This window comes from Mandrillus leucophaeus, unplaced genomic scaffold (genome assembly GCF_000951045.1).
Source record: "Mandrillus leucophaeus isolate KB7577 unplaced genomic scaffold, Mleu.le_1.0 Scaffold577, whole genome shotgun sequence".
NCBI lineage: Eukaryota > Metazoa > Chordata > Mammalia > Primates > Cercopithecidae > Mandrillus > Mandrillus leucophaeus.
Window position 1 is genome coordinate 44,888 of NW_012106219.1, and position 23,965 is coordinate 68,852.

Here is a 23,965-nt window from a genome sequence, read left to right on the forward strand (position 1 = left end):
GAGGCGGAGGTTGCAGTGAGTCAAGATCGTGCCACTGCACTCCAGCCTGGGCGACAGAGTGAGACTCCATCTCAAAAAAAAAAAAAAAAAAAAAAAGTAATTTATTATAAAAGAAAATAACTTCAGGATGTATAACTTACCTTTCAAGGCAGCTGGGACAGATTTTGGAGTAGTGAAAATATATTCTTGGGAGAGAGGACCTTCCCCAGCTTCATTACAAGCTTGAATACAGAATTTATAGGATGTTGACTCATTAAGTCTTTGTACTTTGTATGTATGACATGGTCCTCTGTATAGGGATACAAACCTAAAATGGAAATAACTATTAGATAAACCTTATACTACCTTATGAAAATGTTTTACAAAATAGTATAAACACACTTATTTAGGAACATTATTTAGGAGTGATAAGTTACGCCAAAAGTTTGATGCCAGGAACTCTTTGTCACTTAAAATAAATCTGTTTTTCATCAGATGAAGAGAAATAGGATATTTGGTAAATTTCCCAATTTGACATGATTTACTGAAAGTCTGTTACTAGATTTCATATCCAACCATAACTGTTTCGTCTCAGGCTTCCAGTTTAGCTTTGTTTCTGAATACTATTTTGTTAATGTACATTTTAAAAGATGCTCAGAGCATCACGATTTTCATTATGAATTATTTCTAACTAAAGTCATATTAATAAAATTTGTTAAGTATGGCATAGAGAGCTGAGCTATGAGATTAAGTTTCTATTTTAATCTTCCTTGTCTTTATCTGAAAAAAAGAGAATTCTCAATTCCCAGGCAGATTTTTAGTTGCCTTGGTGATGTTTTTCTAGAGATTTACAAAAGCAGTATGACAATATGTAATTTCCAATACATCATCCACTTGAACTGTTCAATGAAGTTGAATATCATATATATTTCTCCTAATATGTTACTATAAGTTGAATGCATCCCAATATTTTTGATTGGATGTTTCTAAAACTCTGGGAAATTAGAGAATGAATAATGAATGCTTATTCAATGCTAACAGTCTGAAAATTGTAGTCAAGTTAAAAATAAAGAAATATTTAATGACAGGAAGAAACAGTACTTCCAATAAGCAGTAATTGGACAAGCCTTGCCTTTTCAATCTCTAAATTTTTTTTTAATGACAGGAAAAAAATAGTGGTAATACCACTGTTTAAAAAAGCTGAACAATGACAAAATCTGGATCAGGGAACAGCTAAAGTATCATTATGATACCATCCTCACAGCAAGTATAGTAGTTGTGAAAATCAAAGCAAATGAAAGTCATCAAAGATATGAAATTGATTTATTAAATGTGTGCATTAAAATTAACAGTATCATAAAAGGTTTTATTTATTTTCCACAACCAAAGGCCATGAGCCATATTCATACCCCATAACAAGTCTCTAGATGCAGCTGAATATTAAGTTGGAAGTTCTATAATAGAATAGAATTTATATTTAATAGAATCTTTATTCTATTATATTTCAACCAAACACTAATTAGACCTGTTTCCAGTAAGCCGCCTTGCACTACCCCAAATGTATGCTAGAAAGGGGAGGAAAAAAATTTAAACAGTTAATTTGCCCAGTAATAATAACATATATTAAAGATAAATGGCTATACCAAAAACTTCTATAAGGCAAATAATCTCTTTGTAGTGATAAGGCTACAAAGATTACATAAAATTCTGCCAAGAACAAAGGCTAACATTCATCGATACATAGATTTTAGGAAATGATCAATAGTGTTTGTTCTGTGTAATGTTCTTACTGGTGATATACTAGTATACAAAATTATTCCATGTTATTTTAAATGTATAAGTATTTCTGATAGAGAGTACTTATGTACAAGCATCATGAACATTCCATTGTTGAATATCTGGCTAAGATACAAACAACACAAAAAAGTAAATCTTTTTTTTTTTTTGAGACGCAGTCTCACTCTGTTGCCCAGGCTCTGGAGTGCAATGGCACAATCTCGGCTCACTGCAAGTTCCGCCTCCCGGGTTCACGCCATTCTCCTGCCTCAGCCTCCCGAGTGCTGGGACAACAGGCGCCCACCACCATGCCCGGCTAATTGTTTTATATTTTTAGTAGAGATGGGGTTTCACTGTGTTAGCCAGGATGGTCTCGATCTCCTGACCTCGTGATTCACCCGCACTGGCCTCCCAAAGTGCTGGGATTATAGGTGTGAGCCACTGTGCCCGGCCAAAAAAGTTAATCTTGGGAAAAACTGTTACTAGTATTCTGAGTCCATCAGATATGGAAATTATTTCTAATATATTCAGTGAAAAGCAGAAAAGCAAAATTCAAAATTCTTAAAATATTAAAGGATTAACAGCTGTGGGAGGATGTGGCATTGCTTATATGGAATATAATGTGAATAAATAGCCCTAGTTGGCATTAGAATGACTGTTACAAATATTCAGAGTTAACACTGTAATTCAAACACATGATTTAGTGCGACAGTATATGGCACATTATATAGGAAATAGTACAACAGGTACATGAAGATGTAAAAGAGGCACAGAAAGAATCTGAATGAGACGGAGATTAGCAAAGGGACTAGATAATCACAGAATCTAACTGAGATCACACAGTGAAAAACTGAACTGTACTCATTTAGTGTGCAGGCCCTGTTGTCAGGGGTGTGGAAAAGATTGAAACATAATCTCTGCCCTCAAGGATCTCAGAGGCCAGAAACAATCATAACAATTTACTATAAAATTGTTTCGGGGCCAGGTGTGGTGGTTTACATGTGTAATCCCAGCACTTTGGGAGGTCGAAGCAGGTGGATCATGAGGCCAGGAGATGGAGACCATCCTGGCCAACATGATGAAACTCTGTCTCTACTAAAAATACAAAAACTTAGCCGGGCGTGGTTGGTGCGCACTTGTAGTCCCAGCTACTTGGGAGGCTGAGGCAGGAGAACTGTTTGAACCTGGGAGGTGGAGACTGCAGTGAGCCCAGATTGCGCCATTGCACTCCAGCCTGGCAACAGAGTGAGACTCCGTCTCAAAAAAAAAAAAAAAATTGTTTTGGTCAGGCATGGTGGCTCACGACTATAATCTCAGCACTTTGCGAGGCTGAGACGGGAGGACTACTTGAGCCCAGGAGTTCAAGACCAGCGTGAGCAACACGATGAAACCCCATCTCTACTAAAAATACAAAAATTAGCTAGGTGTAGTGGCCCACGCCTGTGGTCATAACTACTTGGGAGGCTGAGGTGGGAAGATGGCTTGAGCCCTGGTGGCAGAGGTTGCAGTGAGCCAAGATAGTGCCACTGCCCTCCAGCCTGGGTGATAGAGCGAGACCTTGTCTTAAAAAAAAAAAAAAAAAAAATTGTGTCCTGCTAGAAATAAACATTGAAGAGTTTATTTTGTATCCAAGATTAGGTGTCTTTTATCATCATGAAAACAGTAAACGGATTAGAGAAAACAACGAAAGAGTAGCCCATTTATTTTTTTTCTCTTGGTATTCCACTCACAAATTATAAACAGGAAATCTACATTGTGTTTTCAAATGTTTTAAAAACAACACACTTTTGTATGACAATCTTGACTTCATTTTTGAAAACTTACTTCATTAAAAAAATTTTTTTTTAGAGACAAGGTCTCACTATCTTGCCCAGGCTGGTCTTGCACTCATGGGATCAAGCAATTTGCCTGCCTCAGCCTCCCAAAGTGCTGACATTACAGGTGTGAGTCAGCACACCTGGCCTACTTCTAACAGTTACAGAAATTTATATACTTAAGACTTAAGAAACTACATAAAGAAGCAATTAAAAAAACCTACCGTCCATTCTTATCCTCCATCTGAAGGTGGTACTGAATAGAATCGGCTGACAATGTCTTTGGAGTTCCTTCTCCCCATTTCAGCTTAAGGTTCTGGTGGCTAAAGGCAACACATTCCAGACGAGGTGGATCAGGAGGGAGAGGCTTAGTTTTTAATTTTATCATATGGCTGAAAGGACCAGCTCCAAGGCTATTCAAGGCTTGAATTCGTATTCTAAGTGCCACATAAGAAAAAAAGTTTGGTTATGACTGTTTTATTTAAAGTGTCTCTCTGGTCTAGGCAAAAATCAACATAATATTTAGAGTATACCTGTATGTTGTATCTGGTTGCAAATTGTTGATAATATAGCTTGTAACCTTTCCCACTGTTAGGGATTGTTTATCTCCAAAGTCTATGCTGTAGGAAAGGATTTCCGAACCATGATCACAAGGCTTTTCCCAGCTTATTGCAAGGCATGTAGAAGGTGAATAATGGGGATTTTCTATCTCATCATCACTTATTTCTTGAAGACAGGTCACAATGCCAGGAACTGATGGTGGAGTCACACAGGCTACTACTTCACTGAAAGGGCCTGCACCCACAACACTGAGAGCCTACAAATTAACAGAGCCTCCGAGTTAACAAAGTCATAACCATGAAAATGCCAATGAAATATAAAACTCTGGATAGAGTTAAGTGATAAAGTACTGATCATCTTTACCTGGACCCTGCAATAATAGGTAGTTGCTGGTGAAAGTCCTTTTATTTCATAATTGAGACCAGGCCCACAGTAACATATCTGCATACTTCCTTCAACTCCTCCCCACTCCAATCGATATTCAGTGACATCTGTTCCATTACTCAAAGGAACCTTTAAATTAAGAAAAGGATAAAGGTCTTAGTCTTCATGTTGATTAAATAGCTTTTGACCAAAAATGTTCTTTACTTGACCACATGTAAAACTAGATTGCTTCTGAATTTCTTTAAAACTTTTAAGCACAATCAAAACCGTTCAATTTTACATTTTTTATTCATTAAGATTATCTGAACTTAAGATTGGTCAAATATGTAACTGTTTTGAATTAGAAGTAGAAATATGACTAAGTCACTTTAGAAAGTGTTTTAAGGTACATATACTTCAAATAATTCTATTAATATGAAACGTTAAAACCATACAGACATTTTGTTAAATTTCAAAGGGAACTGAAAATATAATAATTATCATCACTGATTATTACTATCCACAATAAGTACACTGGAGATGTGTACTGGATAAATATAAAAGAAACAGAATTTACTAATTCCTATGTATGTCTGTTCTGAACAGTAAACTTACCAGTGGCTGAAATATCTCAGTACTGAGACAAAGCCTTTCATAAAAATACAAAGCACATAATGAACAGGAATCTAAATATCTGTAATGCAAATATACCTCACTCAAATTCTTCAAAGAGGACAAAGAAGTCACTGTTTCTCATGTGAATTAAACTAGGACTTGCTCTGTATAATACAGGAGGTAAAAATGAACAGTATCTTTATTCTTTTATATAAACTATTCTAATCACTTAAGAAAGTAGATATAAGTCAATGGAAATTACAATACCTCCCAATTCACTTGTGCACAAGTTGCAGATTTGCATGTCACTTGAGGGGGCTTGCACTGATCTGGTGGCCCAGGGGCTGTAGTAATATCACATTTTTCTGAAAATGGTCCAAACTAGAAAAACAAATGTAACTAGTGTTTTTATTTTTCACCCTTAAACACCCACTGATTGCACAGAACTGCATATTTAAAGATTCATTAATAAAGTCTTTTCCCTGTGTTTCAAGATTAATTTGGTCATAATTCTGTAAGTAGTCACATAAACTAAAAAGACTTAAAAATCATGAGAGTAAAGGTGTGAGAAATTTTAAAGTTTCATTTACTTATACTTTCTTCTGCCCCTTATTTCTTCAGGAACTGGTTTTTGTAAGAAGGGCAGGACATTAGGGAATTAGGTGGGTGGAATAATTCAGAAGAAATATAAGGAGTGAAGAAATTGATACTAACTAAAGGTATGGGAGATGATAGCTGTAAATTATGATTTTAAAATTTTTAATACTTCACGAATCTTTCTTAGGCATTATATTCCATATCAAATTTTACCAACATACTGTTCCATACATTTATATTTATTTTGTACCATAATTTGATTTTTCTGTTCCATGCTAAAAAGCTCACTTTCTCATAATTACTTTTAACATACATTACCTGGAATATAAAACATTTTATTCAGTATTGGCAAATTCCTTCCCTGACACATAGGAGAACAATTACAGAAATTTATAGTCATCAATTTTTTAAAGCTCATTAGCAAAAGAAAAGCCCCAATACACTGGTATTTTCACTTAACAGTGGCACATCATTATAATGATCAGAAGTAAACCTACCTGTTACTGCACTGTATCAGGCAGTTTTGCCAAATGCCCATCTTTAAGAGCTAGGTCAACTTCTTTTTTTTTTTTTTGAGACAAGGTCTGGCTCTGTCACCCAGACTGCAGGAGTGCAGTGGTGCAAACATGGCTCCCTGCACCCTCGACTTCCTGGGCTCAAGCCATCCTTCCACCTCAGCCTCCCAAGTAGCTGGGACTACAGGTGTGCACCACCATGCTGGGCTATTTTCTATTTTTTACAGAGACAGGGTTTCACCACGTTGCCCAGGCTGGTCTCAGACTCCTGGGCACAAGTGGTCCTCCTGTTTCAGAGGGAGGGCTGCTTGAGCCAAAGTGCTGGGATTACAGGCATGAGCCACTGGGCCCAGCCAGCTACAAAAACCTAAGAAACTCAACTTCTCAGAAAATTCTATGAAAACATTCAGTTGTTAACAAAGATTTAATATGAAAATTATTCCAAGTTATTTAAATTATATTTAATTTAGGAAAAAAACATGCATTAATCACCTATAAAAATGTTAATAAATAGCAGTAGACTTACCAAAGGGTAGGGATTTTAACGTATCAAGTTTCATGAATATTGGTAATAAACCTTAAGAAGGTGAAACCAACTATTCAATGTAACCATTAGGCCCTAAAAACAACAGTATAATACTTTAAAAATAAAAATTTAAAAAGTTTTTCCAAAAGAAAATAGTTTACTCCTTGACCATACTTATTCAGAGTATCAGTGACTTCAGTTAATGTTAAGTCCTTCATTTTTCCTCCAAATCTGATTGCACAGGGAATATACACCATATTGTATCATCATAATGTCATTAAATATCTCAGGCTAATCTTGTGAATGTAACTGTTTTATAACAAAGTAAAAAATTAAGGCTACTATATGTGGCAAACAGAAACAAATGTAAATGTTTCCTTTTGTTTACAGCACTGATTTTAGCTAGACTTTAAATGAAGGTCATCAACTGCCTTGAAATAACCTCAACCTCTGGCTATAAATCCACAGTATAAATATGATGAATAAAGTTAAACTATATACTAATCAATTATAACAACTAATACGGCTCTTGAAAACCAATCTTATGAGAAAAGTATTATTGGATATGGTGAGAAAATACAGACAAATCTGCACAATCTAACATCTATAAAGGGCAAAATCAAAACTCCAACTTCCTTATAGAAACCATTTCATCTGTGTAATTATAAATGTTAAGGAATCTTGCATTTTATAAACAGAAGATGGACTCACTTTAATTATATCAACTTTAAAATTTATATTAATAAGTTTAAAAAATCTTTCCATAAAACTTTATATAGTTTAAAGCTATACACCAATCTATAAATCTCAGAAAATGAAAAAAAAAAAAAAAAAGAAACCTTTTATACTATCACATGTATAAAACAGGAAGTGGACTGTGATTTTGTTTAAGGCAATGCTGGGCTATTTCACAAATCACCACTTCAAATATTTGCACTGCTCAACACTACCGGTTTCTATCATATTCGCAATTAAAAAAAATTCAAATGTTTAAAGTCTTCAGTAAACTCCTTATTCACATTTCCATTATATTTCATGGACTCATAGTAACTATATCCTATTAGAAGCAATGAAAAAAAACAAGAAACAAAAAACAAAACCTGTAGCTATAGGAAACTGCTAGAGAATATGCTTTAATCTCACATGAATACCACCCAAAAATCCTAGATGGCAAATTTACAAAGCAGAGCAAAATGGTGACACAATGTGCCTGCTTTGTGGAAAGTAATCTTGAGATCATTTTGAAAATAAATATTTCATGTAAAAATCAATGAACTATGGCAGATAGTTTTATTAGTAGTTCAAAAATTCTTAATTTAAAACAATAAATTTGAAAACCCATCAATTTTAAAATTCCAAGTATGTTATTATTATTTTTTGAGAAAAGCCTGTTGCCAGGCTGAAGTTCAGTGGCACAATCTCAGCTCACTGCAACCTCCGCCTCCTAGGTTCAAGCGATTCTTGTGCCTCAGCCTCCTGAGTAGCTGGGACTACAGGTGTGGGCACCACCAATCCCAGCTAATTTTTGTATATTTAGTAGAGACGGGGTTTCCCCATGTAGGCCAGGCTGGTCCTGAACTCCTGGCCTGAAGTGATCTGCCAGCCTCGGCCTCCCAAAGTATTGGGATTATAGGCATGAGCTACTGTGCCCAGCCAAAATTCCAAATATCAACACGTAACTGAAAAGTTTTTTTTTTGTTTGTTATTTATTTGAGACGGAGTCTCACTCTGTTGCCCAGGCTGGATGCAGTCGCATGATCTCAGCTGACTGTAACCTCTGCCTCCCAGGTTCAAGTGATTTTCCTGCCTCAGCCTCCAGAGCAGCTGGGATTACAGGCATGTGCTACTACCCCCAGCTAAGTTTTGCACTTTTTAGTAGAGAAGGGGTTTCACCATATTGGTCAGGCTGGTCTCGAACTCCTGACCTCAAGTGACCCACTCGCCTTGGCCTCCCAAAGTGCTGGGATTACAGGCATTTACCACTGTGCCTGGCCAATATGTCATTTAATAGTATAGACTTACAGACTGCTAGTGGCAGTAAATGATTTACAATAATAAGTATATACAAAAGGTCAGGTGCAGAGGCTCATGCCTGTAATCCCACCACTTTGGGAGGCGAAGGTGGGGGAATCACTTGAGCCCAAGAGTTTGAGACCAACCTGAGAAACATAAGGGGACCCCCATCTCTACAAAAAAGTAAAAAATAAGCCTGGTGTGGTGGTGTGCACCTATAGTCCCTGCTACTCAGGAGGCTTGAGACAGGAGGATCGCTTAAGCCTGGGAGGTTGAGGTTGAGGTTGCAGTGAGCCATGATCATACCACTGCATTCCAGCCTGGGTGACAGAGACCCTGTCTCAAAAAAAAAAGTCTGTCTACCTGTCTATACACACACACACCTACAAAGGTATCTACAAATAAAGAGTATTGTTACACATGTGATAAGGCAACCTAATAAAACATATCAGCCACACAAATAATTCAGTTTAGTTCATGGGGAGCATGGAAAGGGCCACTAAATGATAGAAATTTGAGGTTTAGCACAACTATTTATAAGAACTGAAGTAATGATTCTGGTTCCTCAAGTCCCATAGGGATTTAAAAAAGTTTTTCATGACAAATGTCATTTTTTTGGCCTCCTTTTTTGAGCAAGGTTAATTCATGTCAACAACAACAAAATAATGATGCAAAGCTTCACCATTCTAGCATGCTGAATGGCTTTTATTTAAAATAAAACTGTAAATAGTGTTATTTATAGTATATTATTTATCAGTACTGCTCTCTGGTAGGCATAAATTTTATCTTAAAATCTGGAATAGCTTTAGAAAAGTCTAAAATGTATATTCTTTGGGAATATGGAAAGTAAATATTTACTTAAGGTGATTTTGACAAATTATCACGAACCTGAAAATATAAATTAAGACGTAAGTATTAAAGATGTGATCTTAGCGTACTGCAACCTTGTGAGGCTGACAAGATGGCTTCTTACAGAAAGGAATGACTTGTGTAAGAGCTGCCTAAGTATATAAACTTGATATATAAGAAATTTAGGCCAGGCATAGTGGCTCATGCCTGTAATCCCACAACTTTGGGAGGCCGAGGTGGGTGGATCTCTTGAGCCCAGGAGTTTGAGACCAACCTGGGTAACATGACAAAACCCCCTCTCTACTAAAAATATGAAAAAATTATCCAGGTGTGGTGGTGTGCACCTGTGGTCCCAGCTACTTGGGAGGCTGAGGTGGGAGGGTCACCTGAGCCCAGGAGGCAGAGGTTGCAGAGAGCCAAGATCACACCACTGCACTCCACACCAACCCTGTTTCAAAAAACCAAACAGAAATAAATTTAAAAGTAAGTTTACAGATGTAAATACAGAACCCTTTTGGACAACAGGATATGAAATATAGTATAGTTCACCAAAATAATGGGTATGGGAGAACTGTCAGTTTAATTCTATAAAATTTTAATTATAGAATAGTTCAAAGAAATCGTTATTTAGTTGATATAGGAAATTACTGCTTTGTCCTTAGGGAACCTGCTTTATTGCAGAGAGATGAGAGGTGTCATAGCTGAGTGGAAAGAGCTTTGGCTCTGGAGTCTGACAAACTCAGGTTTGCAGCTTACCTCCATCACTTATTAGTTTGTACGACTGTGGACAAAATATTTAGCTTTCCTGAACCCCAGTTTCCTTAGTTGTGAAATGGAGATATTACCTACTTTGTCCACTTTTTGGAGTTATATATTAAATACATACAAAACCAGAATAGTTTAAAGCATAAGTTTTTTTTTCACTTGGGGAAAAAATCATAATTAGTTGCCAACTGAAAGTAAATGCTACTTCAGCCTCAAAAAACTTCAATCAGCCTCAAAAAACTCAAAAACCTCAAAAACTTCAATCAGCCTCAAAAAACTTCAGTACTTATGATTTTACTTCTACTCTTAAATTGATTAAGTAAACTCTATTAACACTGCCTAAAAGGTAAACTCTAGCCCAGTTGAAGTCCAAAGTGTCATAAACTGTAAGTGAGATCTAAAAATACTGAGATTTCATAAATATTAAGTTGTGGAATATACTGACTTCTCTTGTATTTATCAATGTATGCTTATTAAAAAATTGTAACATTTGGAGTCATATGTTAAAGCTAAATGGCCAAATAATGGATATGATGATATGTTTAAATGAAACATAATCACCATTGTGATGATAATTCTATCAGTATAGTCTCCTTACCCCCATTTTGTTAGCTGCACGCAGTCTGAAGCTGTATGTCTTTCCAGGAAGAAGGCTGCTCACTGTACATTCTACTTCAGAACCTTGGTAAACTTCTCTAGGTTCATCTTTTTCTATAGGAGACATTTCCACACTGTAACAGGAAATGGGTGATCCACCATCAACCAGAGGGGGTCCTAAAGGTGGAAAGATTGATGCAATTTAACAAGATGAATACTTTCTGTTCTAACTGAATAATAATTTATTACCAAAATGGAAATTACCCCATCGTAACTGTATTTCTTTTGCTTTGGGTCTACCCTGTAATCTGGGAGGGAGGCATGGGCCAGGAGGCACAGCTGGAGTCTGCACAAGTAAAGATTCAGAGACCTGCCAAAACAAAAGCAAAAAGAAAACAAAAATGCCCCAAAACCAAATAATCAGATTGCTTTTGGTAAGGAAAAATAACATAAACATAAATATTGCACTGATAATTTGAAATTGTACTTGATTGTCAATGAAAAAGGAATAAAGTTCTGAAAAAAAATCAAAACCCAATTAAATAAAAATTCAAAATTTTCATAGACAAAGACATGTACTGTGCAAGTACTACATACAAAGCAAGTTACTAAAAACGAACTTCAATGAACCCTTCCTTTCCTTTTCCTTCCATAACTAAAGAAAAAAACAACTTCCAACGCAATTTAATGGGCAATATTTTTTATCTTCTCCAAAGGGATCCATAAATCTCTTCTAAGGAGGGATGTTTTAATATACTGTATAAGCTGATTGATTGATTGATTTTTAGAGGTGGGGTCTTGGTATGTTGCCCAGGCTGGAGTGCAGTGGCTATTCACAGGTATGATTACAGCCTCAAATTCTTGAGCTCAAGCAATCCTCCCACATCCAGAGTAGCTGAGACTATACACATTCATCACTGCACCAGGCTTAACTTATACATTAAAAAATTATCTTTCCTTCATCCTTTCCACCTAAAAATAATTCTGAAATCAGGTAAGCTTTTCCAGGCATTTGACATCTTTCTAGGTATTTGATATTGCTTTTAGTTTCTATGCTATATTTGTATTTTTAAAAGCCTTTATTTTCAAAGACACTCTGTTAAAAACAATGCCACACTGGGCCGGGCGCGGTGGCTCACGCCTGTAATCCCAGCACTTTGGGAGGCTGAGGTGGGTGAATCACAGGGTCAGAAGATTGAGACCATCCTGGCTAAAATGGTGAAACCCAGTCTCTACTAAAAATACAAAAAAATAGCCAGGCGTGGTGGCGGGCTCCTGTAGTCCCAGCTATTCGGGAGGCTGAGGCAGGAGAATGGCGTGAACCCAAGAGGCAGAGCTTGCAGTGAGCCGAGATCGTGCCACTGCACTCCAGCCTGGGCGACAGAGCCAGACTCCGTCTCAAAAACAAAACAACAACAACAACAAAAAACAAAACAATGACACAAACTCAGTGCCATATTCCTTACGTGCAACATATTAAGGTTCGTATTTAACATTCTTTTTAAACACAAAATATTTGGTCATCTTTTTATTAGAAAGCTATCCTACACAAAAATGCTGTAAAATGCTATAGTAGAACAGGATTTTGTGCATGTGTATGTGTGGTTGCTTTTCTTAAATCCAGGGAGATTTTCTTACTGGATAAAATGAAGCAATTGGAGGACAAGCCAGCTGGGCAGGACTCACACTCAGTTTCACATTAGTTTCATTTTCAACAAAATGCCTATATTTCATTTTTAAAAAAGAATACTTTCGTTGCATTAAATTCCATTTTGAAAAACAAAACAAAACAAAACAAAAACAGCCATTATGAATGATCCAAGAAAGCATTCTTGGTTTAATTCATTAAAAAAAAAAAATCACTTGGCCAGGTATGGTGGCTTATGCCTGTAATCCCAGCACTGTGGGAGGCCGAGGCCAGTGGATCATGAGATCAGGAGTTCAAGGCTAGCCTGGCCAACATGGTAAAACCGCATCTCTACTAAAAATACAACAGTTAGCCAGGCGTGGTGGTGGGCACCTGTAGTCCCAGCTACTCGGGAGGCTGAAGCAGGAGAATTCTTGAACCCAGGAGGCAGAGGCTGCAGTGATCCCCGATCGTGTCACTGCACTCCAGCCTGGGCGACAGAGACTCCATTTCAAAAAAAAAAAAATCACTCTTATTAATAAACATACGTCCCTAGAACATTATGTCTTTATATCAATGGTACACTTTAAGTTCATTTTGATTACTGAGTGTCTAATAAAAAAATAATGGCCAACTTTTTTGAAATAATATTAGAAAGTAGATTTAAATAGTAGATACTATTTTATGATGTGTCCTCACACACATAATTTATGGAGCAGTAAATCAGTCTATAATTATTTTATTTCTATTTCTGCTTAGTATGGTTATTAAGCATCATTCTCAAATTTATCTTTATAAAATTTTCTCCAATGTTTTCATGTATTTGTTTTTCCAAAGCTGAATACCAACCAGACAACAGACATACACTGAATACTTACTGTGAGCTAAGTACGACATTAGAATATTTTGGTCACTATTAAATTAACCAAACAGGTTATAGAAGTTACTTTGCTCCATTTGTGGGTATGTTTCAATATTTGAAGTGGCACCTGGTGATCCTACCCCATTTAGCCAAACCTAACAACACCGCAAAAGAATCTACATGTAAGTATTACCGCACTCTGTCCTCCATCACTGATGCAGTAAACTCGTAAACGATAGAAACAGCCTGGATTCAGTCGATCACAAAGATGTTCCCTGGTAGCGCCACTGTATATCATTTCCCATTTGTTTCCTGTAAGGTGAGGAATTGTGTTCAATCAGATACTAGGTAATGTTTAACGTTTTGGTATCATGGACACATCAGGTATCCTAGCTTCACAAAGTAAGTATTTATGTAATTTGTCAGAAACAATTTAGGCTTGTTTCGGTTTCCTGGAAATGATCTAATTTTCTTTATGTGTGCAACTTCCTAGACAAGTCTGCATGGCTTCATGGAAGTGAAATATCTCTGTAATTCTGTACAGACTTTGGCCTAGATTGATAATTTACTTTTAATTAAGCATTTTAAATGTGTTTACTGGTCCAGTAATAACGTTATAGCACACAAAGAGTACAAAAAACTAGTATCAGAGGAAGTCTAGTCCTAATTAAAAGACATCCTTTTTTTTTTTTGGGCAGGAAATAGGTCATTTCATAGAAATAAACACTGCTAAATGTGCGATTCAAGAATAAAGTTCACTAGTCATAAAACTTACTACTAAAACTAGTATGATGTGAGTTAAATTTTAGAAGTTAATCCTTCTCTATCTGTATATAAATCTAACTGAATAAATTAACCTTCAGAAGATTCATAGTATCTAAAGACTTGGTCTAGGTGTATAGAGGCTGAGTAATGTAAACAAATGAGAACAAAAAGAACATGTAAATGCAATGATACAGGTGTACAGCACTCTTACATTTGATTCACTGTATTTCTGGAAATCACAATTTAAAGTGGACCGTAACAGGCAAAATCCTAACTGCTAGAAACAAAGAAAAAAAAATCCAGGACAGCCCAAAGTGAAGTAAACATCTTTTTACAGTGCCTTATGAAAAGCAGGAAGAAAGAAAAGATATAACATAAAATGTAAAGCCATAAAGAATAGAAAGAGACTGGCTGGAATAAATCTATCAGTGTTTAATATCCATTCATACCGTTAGAACCTTCTGCCATCTCCACCACATATTTATTGATGGCTGCTCCGCCATTGTCTTTTGGTGGATCTATCCAAAGAAGCAAAGTAGTATTAAGCAAAGTACAAAACAACATAAAAATGATTAAAAAACCTAATAAACAGAATACCAAACTAGGTTTAAAAAAAAAAATCACCTGCAATGACTTAATACCAGTACCCAATTACTCCATGCTGTTGTCATCTGCTTTCACTTAATTTACCATATTTAAAATAGGGCTCTCTATAACAATTTTTAATGGCTGCATGATATTCCACTTGCTTTATTTATTTTTATTTTATTTTTTTTAGATGGAGTCTCGCTTTGTCACCCAGGCTGCAATGCAATGGTACGATCTTGACTCACTGCAACCTCTGCTTCCTGGGTTCAAGTGATTCTCTTTCCTCAGCCTCCTGAGCAGTTGGGACTACAGGCATGTGCCGCCACGCCCAGCTAATTTTTATATTTTTAGTAGAGACGGGGTTTCACCATGTTGGCCAGGCTGGTCTTAAACTCCTGACCTCAGGTGATCTGCCTGCCTTGGCCTCCAAAAGTGTTGGGATTACAGGTGTGAGCCACCATGCCCAGCCTCCATTTACTTTAGATGTTAAGGTTGTTTGAAATTTTTGAATATTATAAATATCACTGAAGCATTTTTATTGGTCTGCATTTTTCAGGCAAGGGTCAAGTTTATGGGATCATTGTTTTTCCATTAGGGATGTAGGTAGGTGGTCGATAAATGTTTGTTTTCAATGAATGGTTTTCATTTCTCATGAGAGCCAGATGACCCAGGTGACTTTAGCTGCAAGTTCAGCAATCTTTCATTTCACACAGTGCTACCCCTGCTCATTATCTTACAGTGGATCGCAAGTTGCTCTTTATAATATCTTAACCTACCATGTATGAGTATAAGGTTTTCCACAAAAAATATACCCAATGAATGACTCTCACATTTCTTTTTGGACTGTCTTGAGATAACAAATTTACTCAAATATCTTAAAAATTATCTTCATATTCAAATTATTTTAATCAAACACAAAAGTGATAATGTATAAACATGCACAATATCTTACCCCAAGTTATTTTAAAACTGTGTGAATGTATCTTTCCTTTCACTGAAGGCTTTACAGGTATGCCTGGTTTATCAGGGCAAGTAGTAAATTCTACTACTTCACTTGGATTACTTTTACCTTCTGAGTTGTAAGCAATAACCTGTGATGAGAACACAAAGACATAAAATAATGCATTTGATACCTAATGATACTGGCTTAATGAACAAAGTGATAGGAGACAAACAGCTTCAACCAAATGATAAAATACATTTTTTTAGCTTGGAATGGTTTGTTCTTTGAGAACTGCTTGACTCCAATAGATACTTGGCATGTATGAAGAGTATGAAACTGTACTTCCCTTTTTAGAGTCCGTCCTGGGAATACAAGTGTGAAACCTAACATTTTGATACTAAATAAGAATCAAAGGAACAAGCTATAATCTGGTGATTCTTGATGGCCTTTAGGCTTTAGGCTTGCTTTGTTTCTTCTTTTAATATTCTTCGTGGGTTTAGAAAGAGGTCCATACATTCTTTGAATCTCCTTTCTTCAAAAGGTGAAGTTTAATCCCCCTTCCCTTGTGTGCGTGTTATACTTAATCACTCACTCTAACAAACAGAATACAGCAGAAATGACAGTGTGTGTAACTTCCCTATGGAAAAATTCATGTGGTAAGGAACTGAGGATTCCTGGAGACAACCATGTGAGTGAACTTGAAAGCAGACTCCAGTCCCAGGAGAGCCTTGAGATGACTGCAATCCCAGCTGACATCCTGATTACAACCTCATAGAGACCCTGCATTAGAATTACCCAGTTAAGCTGGTTCTCAATTCCTGACCCACAGAAACTATAAGTTTGTTTTCTCAAGCTGCTAAATTTTGGGATAATTTTTTATAAAGCAATAGAGAAATATAATTCCAATCTAGGTATTATTCTATTATAGACATTTAACTATACCTGTATTGTTACATTTTCTCCTCTCCTGAACTTAAAGATCCTCAAGTCCAATACCAAACCATGATTTTTTCTTCTCTAAACCTGCCCCTTTTTCTCTCCCCACAGTAAAAAGCTCTACCCGTCTACCTAGTTGCTCAAGTCAAAAGTGTTAGAGACAAACTGCCCCAAAAAAGCTTTGTGCTACTTTGTACTGCTGACACTCCCCATAAACCTCTCCATGCTGCCCACCCCTCCCCCTTATGCTCTGCAACTCTTCTCTGTGAGGCCCACCTTTCCCTCTGAGCCCCTTTACATTTCTAAGCCCTTGTCTAGGTGCCACAGTAAAGCCAGCAGACTTCACCTATCAGGCTTTGCTGTGATAAGCCAATCCCAATTACAGGCCATTGGGACTACACAAGGGGAGGTCGTGGGAAGCACAAACTTTATCTACACCCACCTGTAAGTTCCTTCATTTAGCCGCTACCACAAACGTCACAAGGTGATATATGGCAAAGTTAACCAACAAACGACCCCAGGGTCTGTCTCCCCAATATAAATCCCTCATTTTGTAAGCTCAGGGCTTCCTCCTCTGTCTGCAGTGGAGCAGCCGGAGGTTCAATACACTTACTCACCTGACTTTGGGTCTATTCTTTCTCTTGGCTGACCTTACAAAAAGGAGACATCCTTGATTCTTCTCTAAACCGCATCAAATCTCTCACTATATCCCATTAACTTTACCTCCACTTCACTATTCTTTACAATTACAACCACGTTAATGAAAGCCTCCTTTCTCCTATCTTTCCTGAGTGACTGTAATTATACCACTACCTAGTTTCCCAGTGTACATTCCTGCCCTTAACCCCCACCTACTTTCTACACCACAGCCAGAGGAACTTTATCACTGCTCAGCTCAGAACCCTTTAATGGTTTTCCATCTTACTCAAAATAAAATCTAAATTCCACACCATGCCTACAAGGCCCTGTGTGATTTCATCCTTAACTACCTCTTGAAACTCCACTGCAGGGTCTTTGTGCTAGCAGAATGTTTTTCTGATTTTGACATGCTACTTCCTTGTTACTCAGATCTGTTTAAATGCCATTTCCAAGAAGACTTCCTTAACTACCCAGTCATTCTCTCTTACCCCATTCTATTTTAATTAACCTGCATTGCACTTAACACAATCTATTTGTTTGCTTATTTATTGTCCATTCCCCTCATCAGAATATCTGTTGTAGTATTAGTGTTTAGAACAGTGCTTAGCAGAGAGTAGATGCTCAACTACTGGTTGAATGAATGCCTCATAGATGGGGACTATGATGCTATATAACACCATACACAAGGATATGAATAAATCTATGACCCCAAATAATTCACAGAGCCCCTCAGAACTCAGTAAAGTTTAGTCCAATTGTTCAATTTTGCTCAGGCTTCCTCAGTCCTCTCACAGTCACATGGATTTTCAGGATGTTTTCTCACTCTACTTCTTTACAAATGAGACTACAAATGGGTTTGAAACACTTCTCAATATTGTGCACAGAATCTACTTAAACCTTTTAACCAGAAGAACAGTCTTCCTAAAAACTATAAAGATTCATTTAATTACGTTTTTAAGGCTCTATATTTCAACATTGTCTCCTTTTACTGTAAAGCACCTTCTAGTCATAAGGGTAATTAAAGGTATAAAGTCAACAAGATAATCTCCCTCCACCCAAATTTTACACATAATCAAAATGTTCATTTAGTGCCTATCACATAAGGAGCACTGTGCTAGGAACCCTGTGTGATCAGATCTTATCTTCGAGGAGTTTAGAATCTTCATGCAGAAGATAAGCAGTATGTGTATCAAAAGAATTGGGCAGGAGAAGAAAGATTACTAAGGCCTAAAATGGTTCAGGAAGGCTTTGAAAAGGGAAATGGAACTGTTATGGAGTCTTCCTGGGCAATAGCAATCAAAGGGGAAGCTTGGGTAAGAGAAAAAAACAGAAAGCCCTGCACGTAAGAGCACAAGTGAATAGTAAAGAGTGAGCTCTGCTCAGGGAGACATCAGTAGTTAATCTGGTGAGGTAGCTGGTTCAAGTATGTACTGACTGGAAGGTAGTAAATTTTAAAAACTGAATGGAAATATAAAGAACCTTATATCAAACTACGGAAATTGTTTCTTAGAGGGAAAGCTGTTTTTCAGAAAGATTAATCTAGGTATAGAGGAGAACCTGGATTGGAAGGTGAGAAAAGAGCCTGAAAGCAGTTATATACAGAACATGTTTGGAGACTTAGTATTCTTCAAGACAGAAACGGCGGATGATATAAGGCAAAAAGATGGTATATCCAAGCAAGAGAGGGATACACCAAGAAGACCTAAGGACTTAGCTAGGGCACACTTAGGGCAGAAAAGATAGATCATAAAATGACACCAGACAAGATGAGAGGAAGAAAACATGACTACATACTATGTACTGTAACAGATGCTGACGTAAGTGAATTTCAAGGATGGAACATAAAAGTAGTTAATGGAGTCAGATACAAGCTGTTTTGGTTTCTCTTTACCTATAAAAAGACCTCAAACAACAAGGAATAAGCTGAAAGTGAAAGTATCTAAAGGTTCTTAGCTCAAGATGCCCAGACCTTGACCTTTAGAAGCCTTGCTACATCCAAAGTGGGGATTGGAAATAAAAAAAGAAAAAAAAAATCCCAGAAGGCTTGCTACTTGAAAAACTTTCACAGGAAATTCAGGAAACAAGGCATCAGTTTTCTAGTGGCCTAGGGTTACAGGACTGGCCACTTGGCTATGAAGCCTTTGATCGTTTAAAAAAAAATTTTAGACACCAGGTCCTAGCCCAGCCTTCAGTGAACCATTCGATGAAATTAGAATTGCTTATAACTCTTAATTTTAAATAATTTTAAATAATTTTGATTGCTTTGTTGTGCTTTAAAATTTTATTTTTGGCTGGGCGTGGTGGCTCATGCCTGTAATCCTAGTGCTTTGGGAGGCAGAGGTGGGAGGATTGATTGAGTCCAGGAGTTCAACACCATCCCGGGCAACATACAAGACTATCTACACACACACACACACACACACACACACACACACACGCATGCACACTCTCTCTCTCTCTCTAGCCAGGTGTGGTGGCTCATGCCTGTGGTCTCAGCTTACTCAGGAGGCTAAGGTGGGAGGATCCCTTGAGCTCAGGAGTTTGAGGCTGCAGTGAACTATGATTGTGCCAATGCACTCCAGCCTGGGTGATGGTGTGAGCCCCGTTTCAAAATAAATAAATAAATAAATAAAATTTTATTTTCATTCTTATCATTTACATTTTTCCACTGTTCTAATCTTGTTTTAGTATTTTGATTATCCCAGAATTGTCCTCAGTGTAGAACATTGAGCTCTAGTATTTGGTAAACTTGGTCATATTAGTAGTTCATTTTACGTTAATCATATTCTTATTGTTTCTTCAGAATAATAACATGCTACTTAGTCATTACTTCCTGGATTGTATTTTAAATATTTTTAAAATATTTTAATTTTTTATAGTTTTTCTCAGTTTTCTAAGATCTCTCTTCAGTGTTCTAAGATCTCTCTAAAATATTAAGATTTTATTTTGATACAACTGTTTGAAAGAGTCCGCAATATCTAGCTAGAAAAGGAAGACAGAGACACAACAATAGGATTTAACGATTCAAAATGCCCTTAAGCTGGGATCCCCCCCGCACATGGCAGATTTAAAATAAGTGTCTGAGCTCCTAGAACTTCATACAAGCATCATTTTCTACTTCCTGTTTTTTTTTCCTCCTCTAGATCAGTTGTTTCCAAATTTTGGAAGGATCAGAATTACCTGGAAGTATACCACAACATATTGCTAGGCCTCTGCCCCCCAAATTTCTGATTTAGTAGATGGAGGTGGAGAGGGGAGGGGCCAGAGAATTTACATTTCTAACAAGTTCTCAGACGATACTGATAAAATGGCCTGCCGACCACTTTGAGAACTACTGCTCTACATCTTAATAAGCCAGAATATAGCCCTCTTCCTTTTATCCAGTGCTGTGTAAAGAGGTGGCTTTCAGAAATATTGTTTTCCCATCTCCAACCTCATTATCTGGGAGAATTTTGTGCAACAGCCTATTGTCTCCTTGGAGATTCTGACTGTATACTTCTCCCTCCCCTGAAATTTGACAGTGACTACCACAGTGAAACACAGTTTAATCAATTAGTTAATATTATTAAGAGATGATGTCTTGCTCTGCTGCCTAGGCTGGAGTGCAGTGACACGATCATAGCTCACTACAGCCTTGAAATCCTGGGCTCAAATGATCCTCCTTTCTCAGCCTCCGAAAGTGTTGGGATTATTACAAGTGTGAGCTACCATGCCTGGCAACTTTTACATAGAAAAAAAAAAAATTTTTTTTTTTCTTTTTTTCTTTTGAGACAGAGTCTTGCTATATATCACCCAGTCTGGAGTGCAGTGGCATAATCTTGGCTGACTGCAAACTTTGCCTCCCAGGTTCAAGCAGTTCTTGTGCCTTAGACTCCCAAGTAGTTGGGATTACAGGCGTGAGCCACCATGCCTGGCCTAAATAGAAATTTGATTGGCTTACAGTAGAACGCTAAGGAATCTGACACATATATGTATTTGTATGCATTTCAGTCCCTATAATACCATGGTGTTACAAGGTAGTAGAATTTTAGGATTTTCATAAACTTAACAAATTACAAAGACAACTTCCTCTTTAGGAGACCTGTTGGAATGCTTCATTAATGAAGCAAAAATACAACCCAATATCATCACAAAACTGGAATGGATGTGCCTATTTCTCAGGTATTTTATAAATCTTGTAAATATGAAAACCATATTTAGAAATTAAATTGACCTAGCATTATTATACGTTTTTAAAATGAAGCTAATAGCAAAAAATAAAGCATAACAATTATTATGTATTAAATAATCAAATTTCCCATTGCTAAAGACTTAAGGTTCTTAAGAAGTAATAAAATTTATCTTTGCTTTTTAATAGTGAACACAATTTACAGTGGCTTTTATCATTTATTTGAAATGGTTTGATTAAATAAGCACTGGCAGGAAAATTTAAATGTTGAATTTATCAACTAATGAGCATCCTGTTATATTCTTGGGAAAACTTCTGTGCAAATACAGTCTGGCTTATATTAACTGGTATATTAACTAATTCAAGCACGGTCGGCCAAGAAATAGCAATGTATATACTGACCAAGACAAAGAGCAAAATTATATTCTAGAATAATACTATACTAGGAAAATAAGAATTTCAGGAGTCTTCACACTAGAACAATCTTCAAAGCTTGCCTCAAGTGAGCAAGAATGACATGCAGTCTCCCCACCCTCCTCCAGGAATAATTTAGTACAAAGGCCAATAGATGGGCTGAGTTAAGGCAAGCCTTTGTGCTGGGGACAGGGATGTCTTGGGTGGAGGCAGCAGCATGTACCCAGTAGGAACTCAAGCACCTTGATCCTGAATAGGACTTTAGGGAAGAGAATGGGGGGGACAGGGAGGGGTTTGATCCAGTAAGTAAATACACTGAACTGGATCAAAGTTTCTCACTGATGATGAAGGAAGTTAGAAATAAGGACAGGGGAAAACTAAAATTAACCTGTGGCACTGGATTAGAATTGAGGGTATCTGGTGTGAACTCATGATTTTTAAAAATACAGAGATAAGAAACACAGACATGTATCTGTGTTGTAACTGTATATTTATGTATATACACGTGTATAAATATTTGTATATGAACTAAACATATACACACATATAGTTCCTAGCTCTGTCCATTGGGAGGGTGCCCAGGAGCAGTAAAACCTCTATGGCAATTAAGTATACTTAGTATCTAGATCTTGATTCCTAAATATCACTGTCCACTGAAAGGATCCTGGTGCTTTGAGAAATGGCCAATTCCAGAGTTTAAGAAGGTAAACTTTAAGATGGGACTACAATATCTTGTGCCAGAAAGGAAGGGCTCAAAGAATGAGAGACATGTCAAAAGGATTCTGAAGCCAGCTTGTAGGGGATCCCAAATCTGGGACAATTTGAGCCTCACAATAATCAAAGCAACAAAATATAACCCATTGAACAGACTTCCATGAGTACCTACTGATATAAATAGGAAGAAGAGAACGTCTTTCTTTCCTTACAGTATAATGCCAACTAATTAATGTAGAAAAAAATGATAAAATTTTAAAAATCACCACTTGGCACCATCAATCATGGTTATAATTGATTTAGGCAAGAATCACCAATGGGTGTTAAAACGATCGATGAAAGTTTGATAAGGAAGAAGATGCTCACAGGGTACACAGTATTTACAAAACACGTATTAATTACAAACAAAAAACAATAACTTTATGGTTATTATAAATATGAGAAGAATATGGTAGATACAGGCTTTATCTAGTGACTACCAGTAATAAGACAAATTGAAATTATACGCCACTTGATATGATACATTGAGAAAAACGTAGCATTATTTTCTGTGATATCCCTGCCAACAAAGCATACACTTAGTAACGTTCTAACATTCATATTTTAAAAGATGTTTGGTCACATTACACAAATAAGAGTCATATAAATTGGTTTTTGTTTTAAATATATAAAGTTTGAGAAGCACCACTATATAATAAAGTAAAACAAAAAAGCTCACTAGAAAAGGTCAACATTATATAAGATCTAAAACCAAAGGAGTGAAGTATACACTTGGATTTAAAACAGTAAGAATAAAGACCGGGTGCAGTGGCTCGTGTCTGTAATCTCAGAACTCTGGGAGGCCGAGGCAGGAAAATCGCTTGAACCCAGGAGTTTGAGACCAGCCTGGGCAACATGGTGAAACCTTGTCTCTACAAAATAAGTTAGCCAAGTGTGGTGGCATGCACCTGTGGTCTCAGCTCCTTGGGAAGCTGAGGTGGGAGGATGACTTGAGCCCAGGAGGTTGTGGCTGCAGCGAGCCATGATTGTGCCACTGCAGCAGCCTGGGTGACAGAGTAAGAGCCTGTCTCAAAAAACAAACAAACAACAAACAGAAAACAAAGAACCCCAACGTGCCAGTAAGAATAGGAACAAGGAACAAATCTTTTAAGGGTTTTCAAAGCTTACCTTAAATTTATACTTTGTACTACGTCTGAGATTTTTCACTGTGTAAGCAAGATCTTCTCCGTCATATTTAGGCTTAAAACCATATCCCTGGAAAAGGAAAACAAAGTCTTCATTCGATGTCTAACAACAGAAATATGGGCAGTAATGAATATGTAAAAAGACCCAGGTTTCT

At 36.9% G+C, this 23,965-nt stretch overlaps 1 protein-coding gene across 3 annotated transcripts in view; it reads right to left on the reverse strand.

The window, feature by feature from the left end:
• FNDC3A (fibronectin type III domain containing 3A) overlaps positions 1 to 23,965 on the reverse strand; it is a 227,413-nt gene that overhangs the window by 8,049 nt on the left and 195,399 nt on the right. For all 3 annotated transcript variants that reach the window (XM_011998601.1, XM_011998603.1, XM_011998604.1), the window contains 11 exons: positions 23,794 to 23,880; positions 15,765 to 15,903; positions 14,674 to 14,742; positions 13,653 to 13,771; positions 11,235 to 11,340; positions 10,972 to 11,147; positions 5,376 to 5,489; positions 4,494 to 4,643; positions 4,103 to 4,386; positions 3,794 to 4,006; positions 141 to 307 (listed from right to left, as the gene is read on the reverse strand). In XM_011998601.1, the coding sequence (XP_011853991.1) occupies positions 141 to 307; positions 3,794 to 4,006; positions 4,103 to 4,386; positions 4,494 to 4,643; positions 5,376 to 5,489; positions 10,972 to 11,147; positions 11,235 to 11,340; positions 13,653 to 13,771; positions 14,674 to 14,742; positions 15,765 to 15,903; positions 23,794 to 23,880 (1,624 nt within the window). The remainder of the gene's footprint in view (positions 1 to 140; positions 308 to 3,793; positions 4,007 to 4,102; positions 4,387 to 4,493; positions 4,644 to 5,375; positions 5,490 to 10,971; positions 11,148 to 11,234; positions 11,341 to 13,652; positions 13,772 to 14,673; positions 14,743 to 15,764; positions 15,904 to 23,793; positions 23,881 to 23,965) is intronic.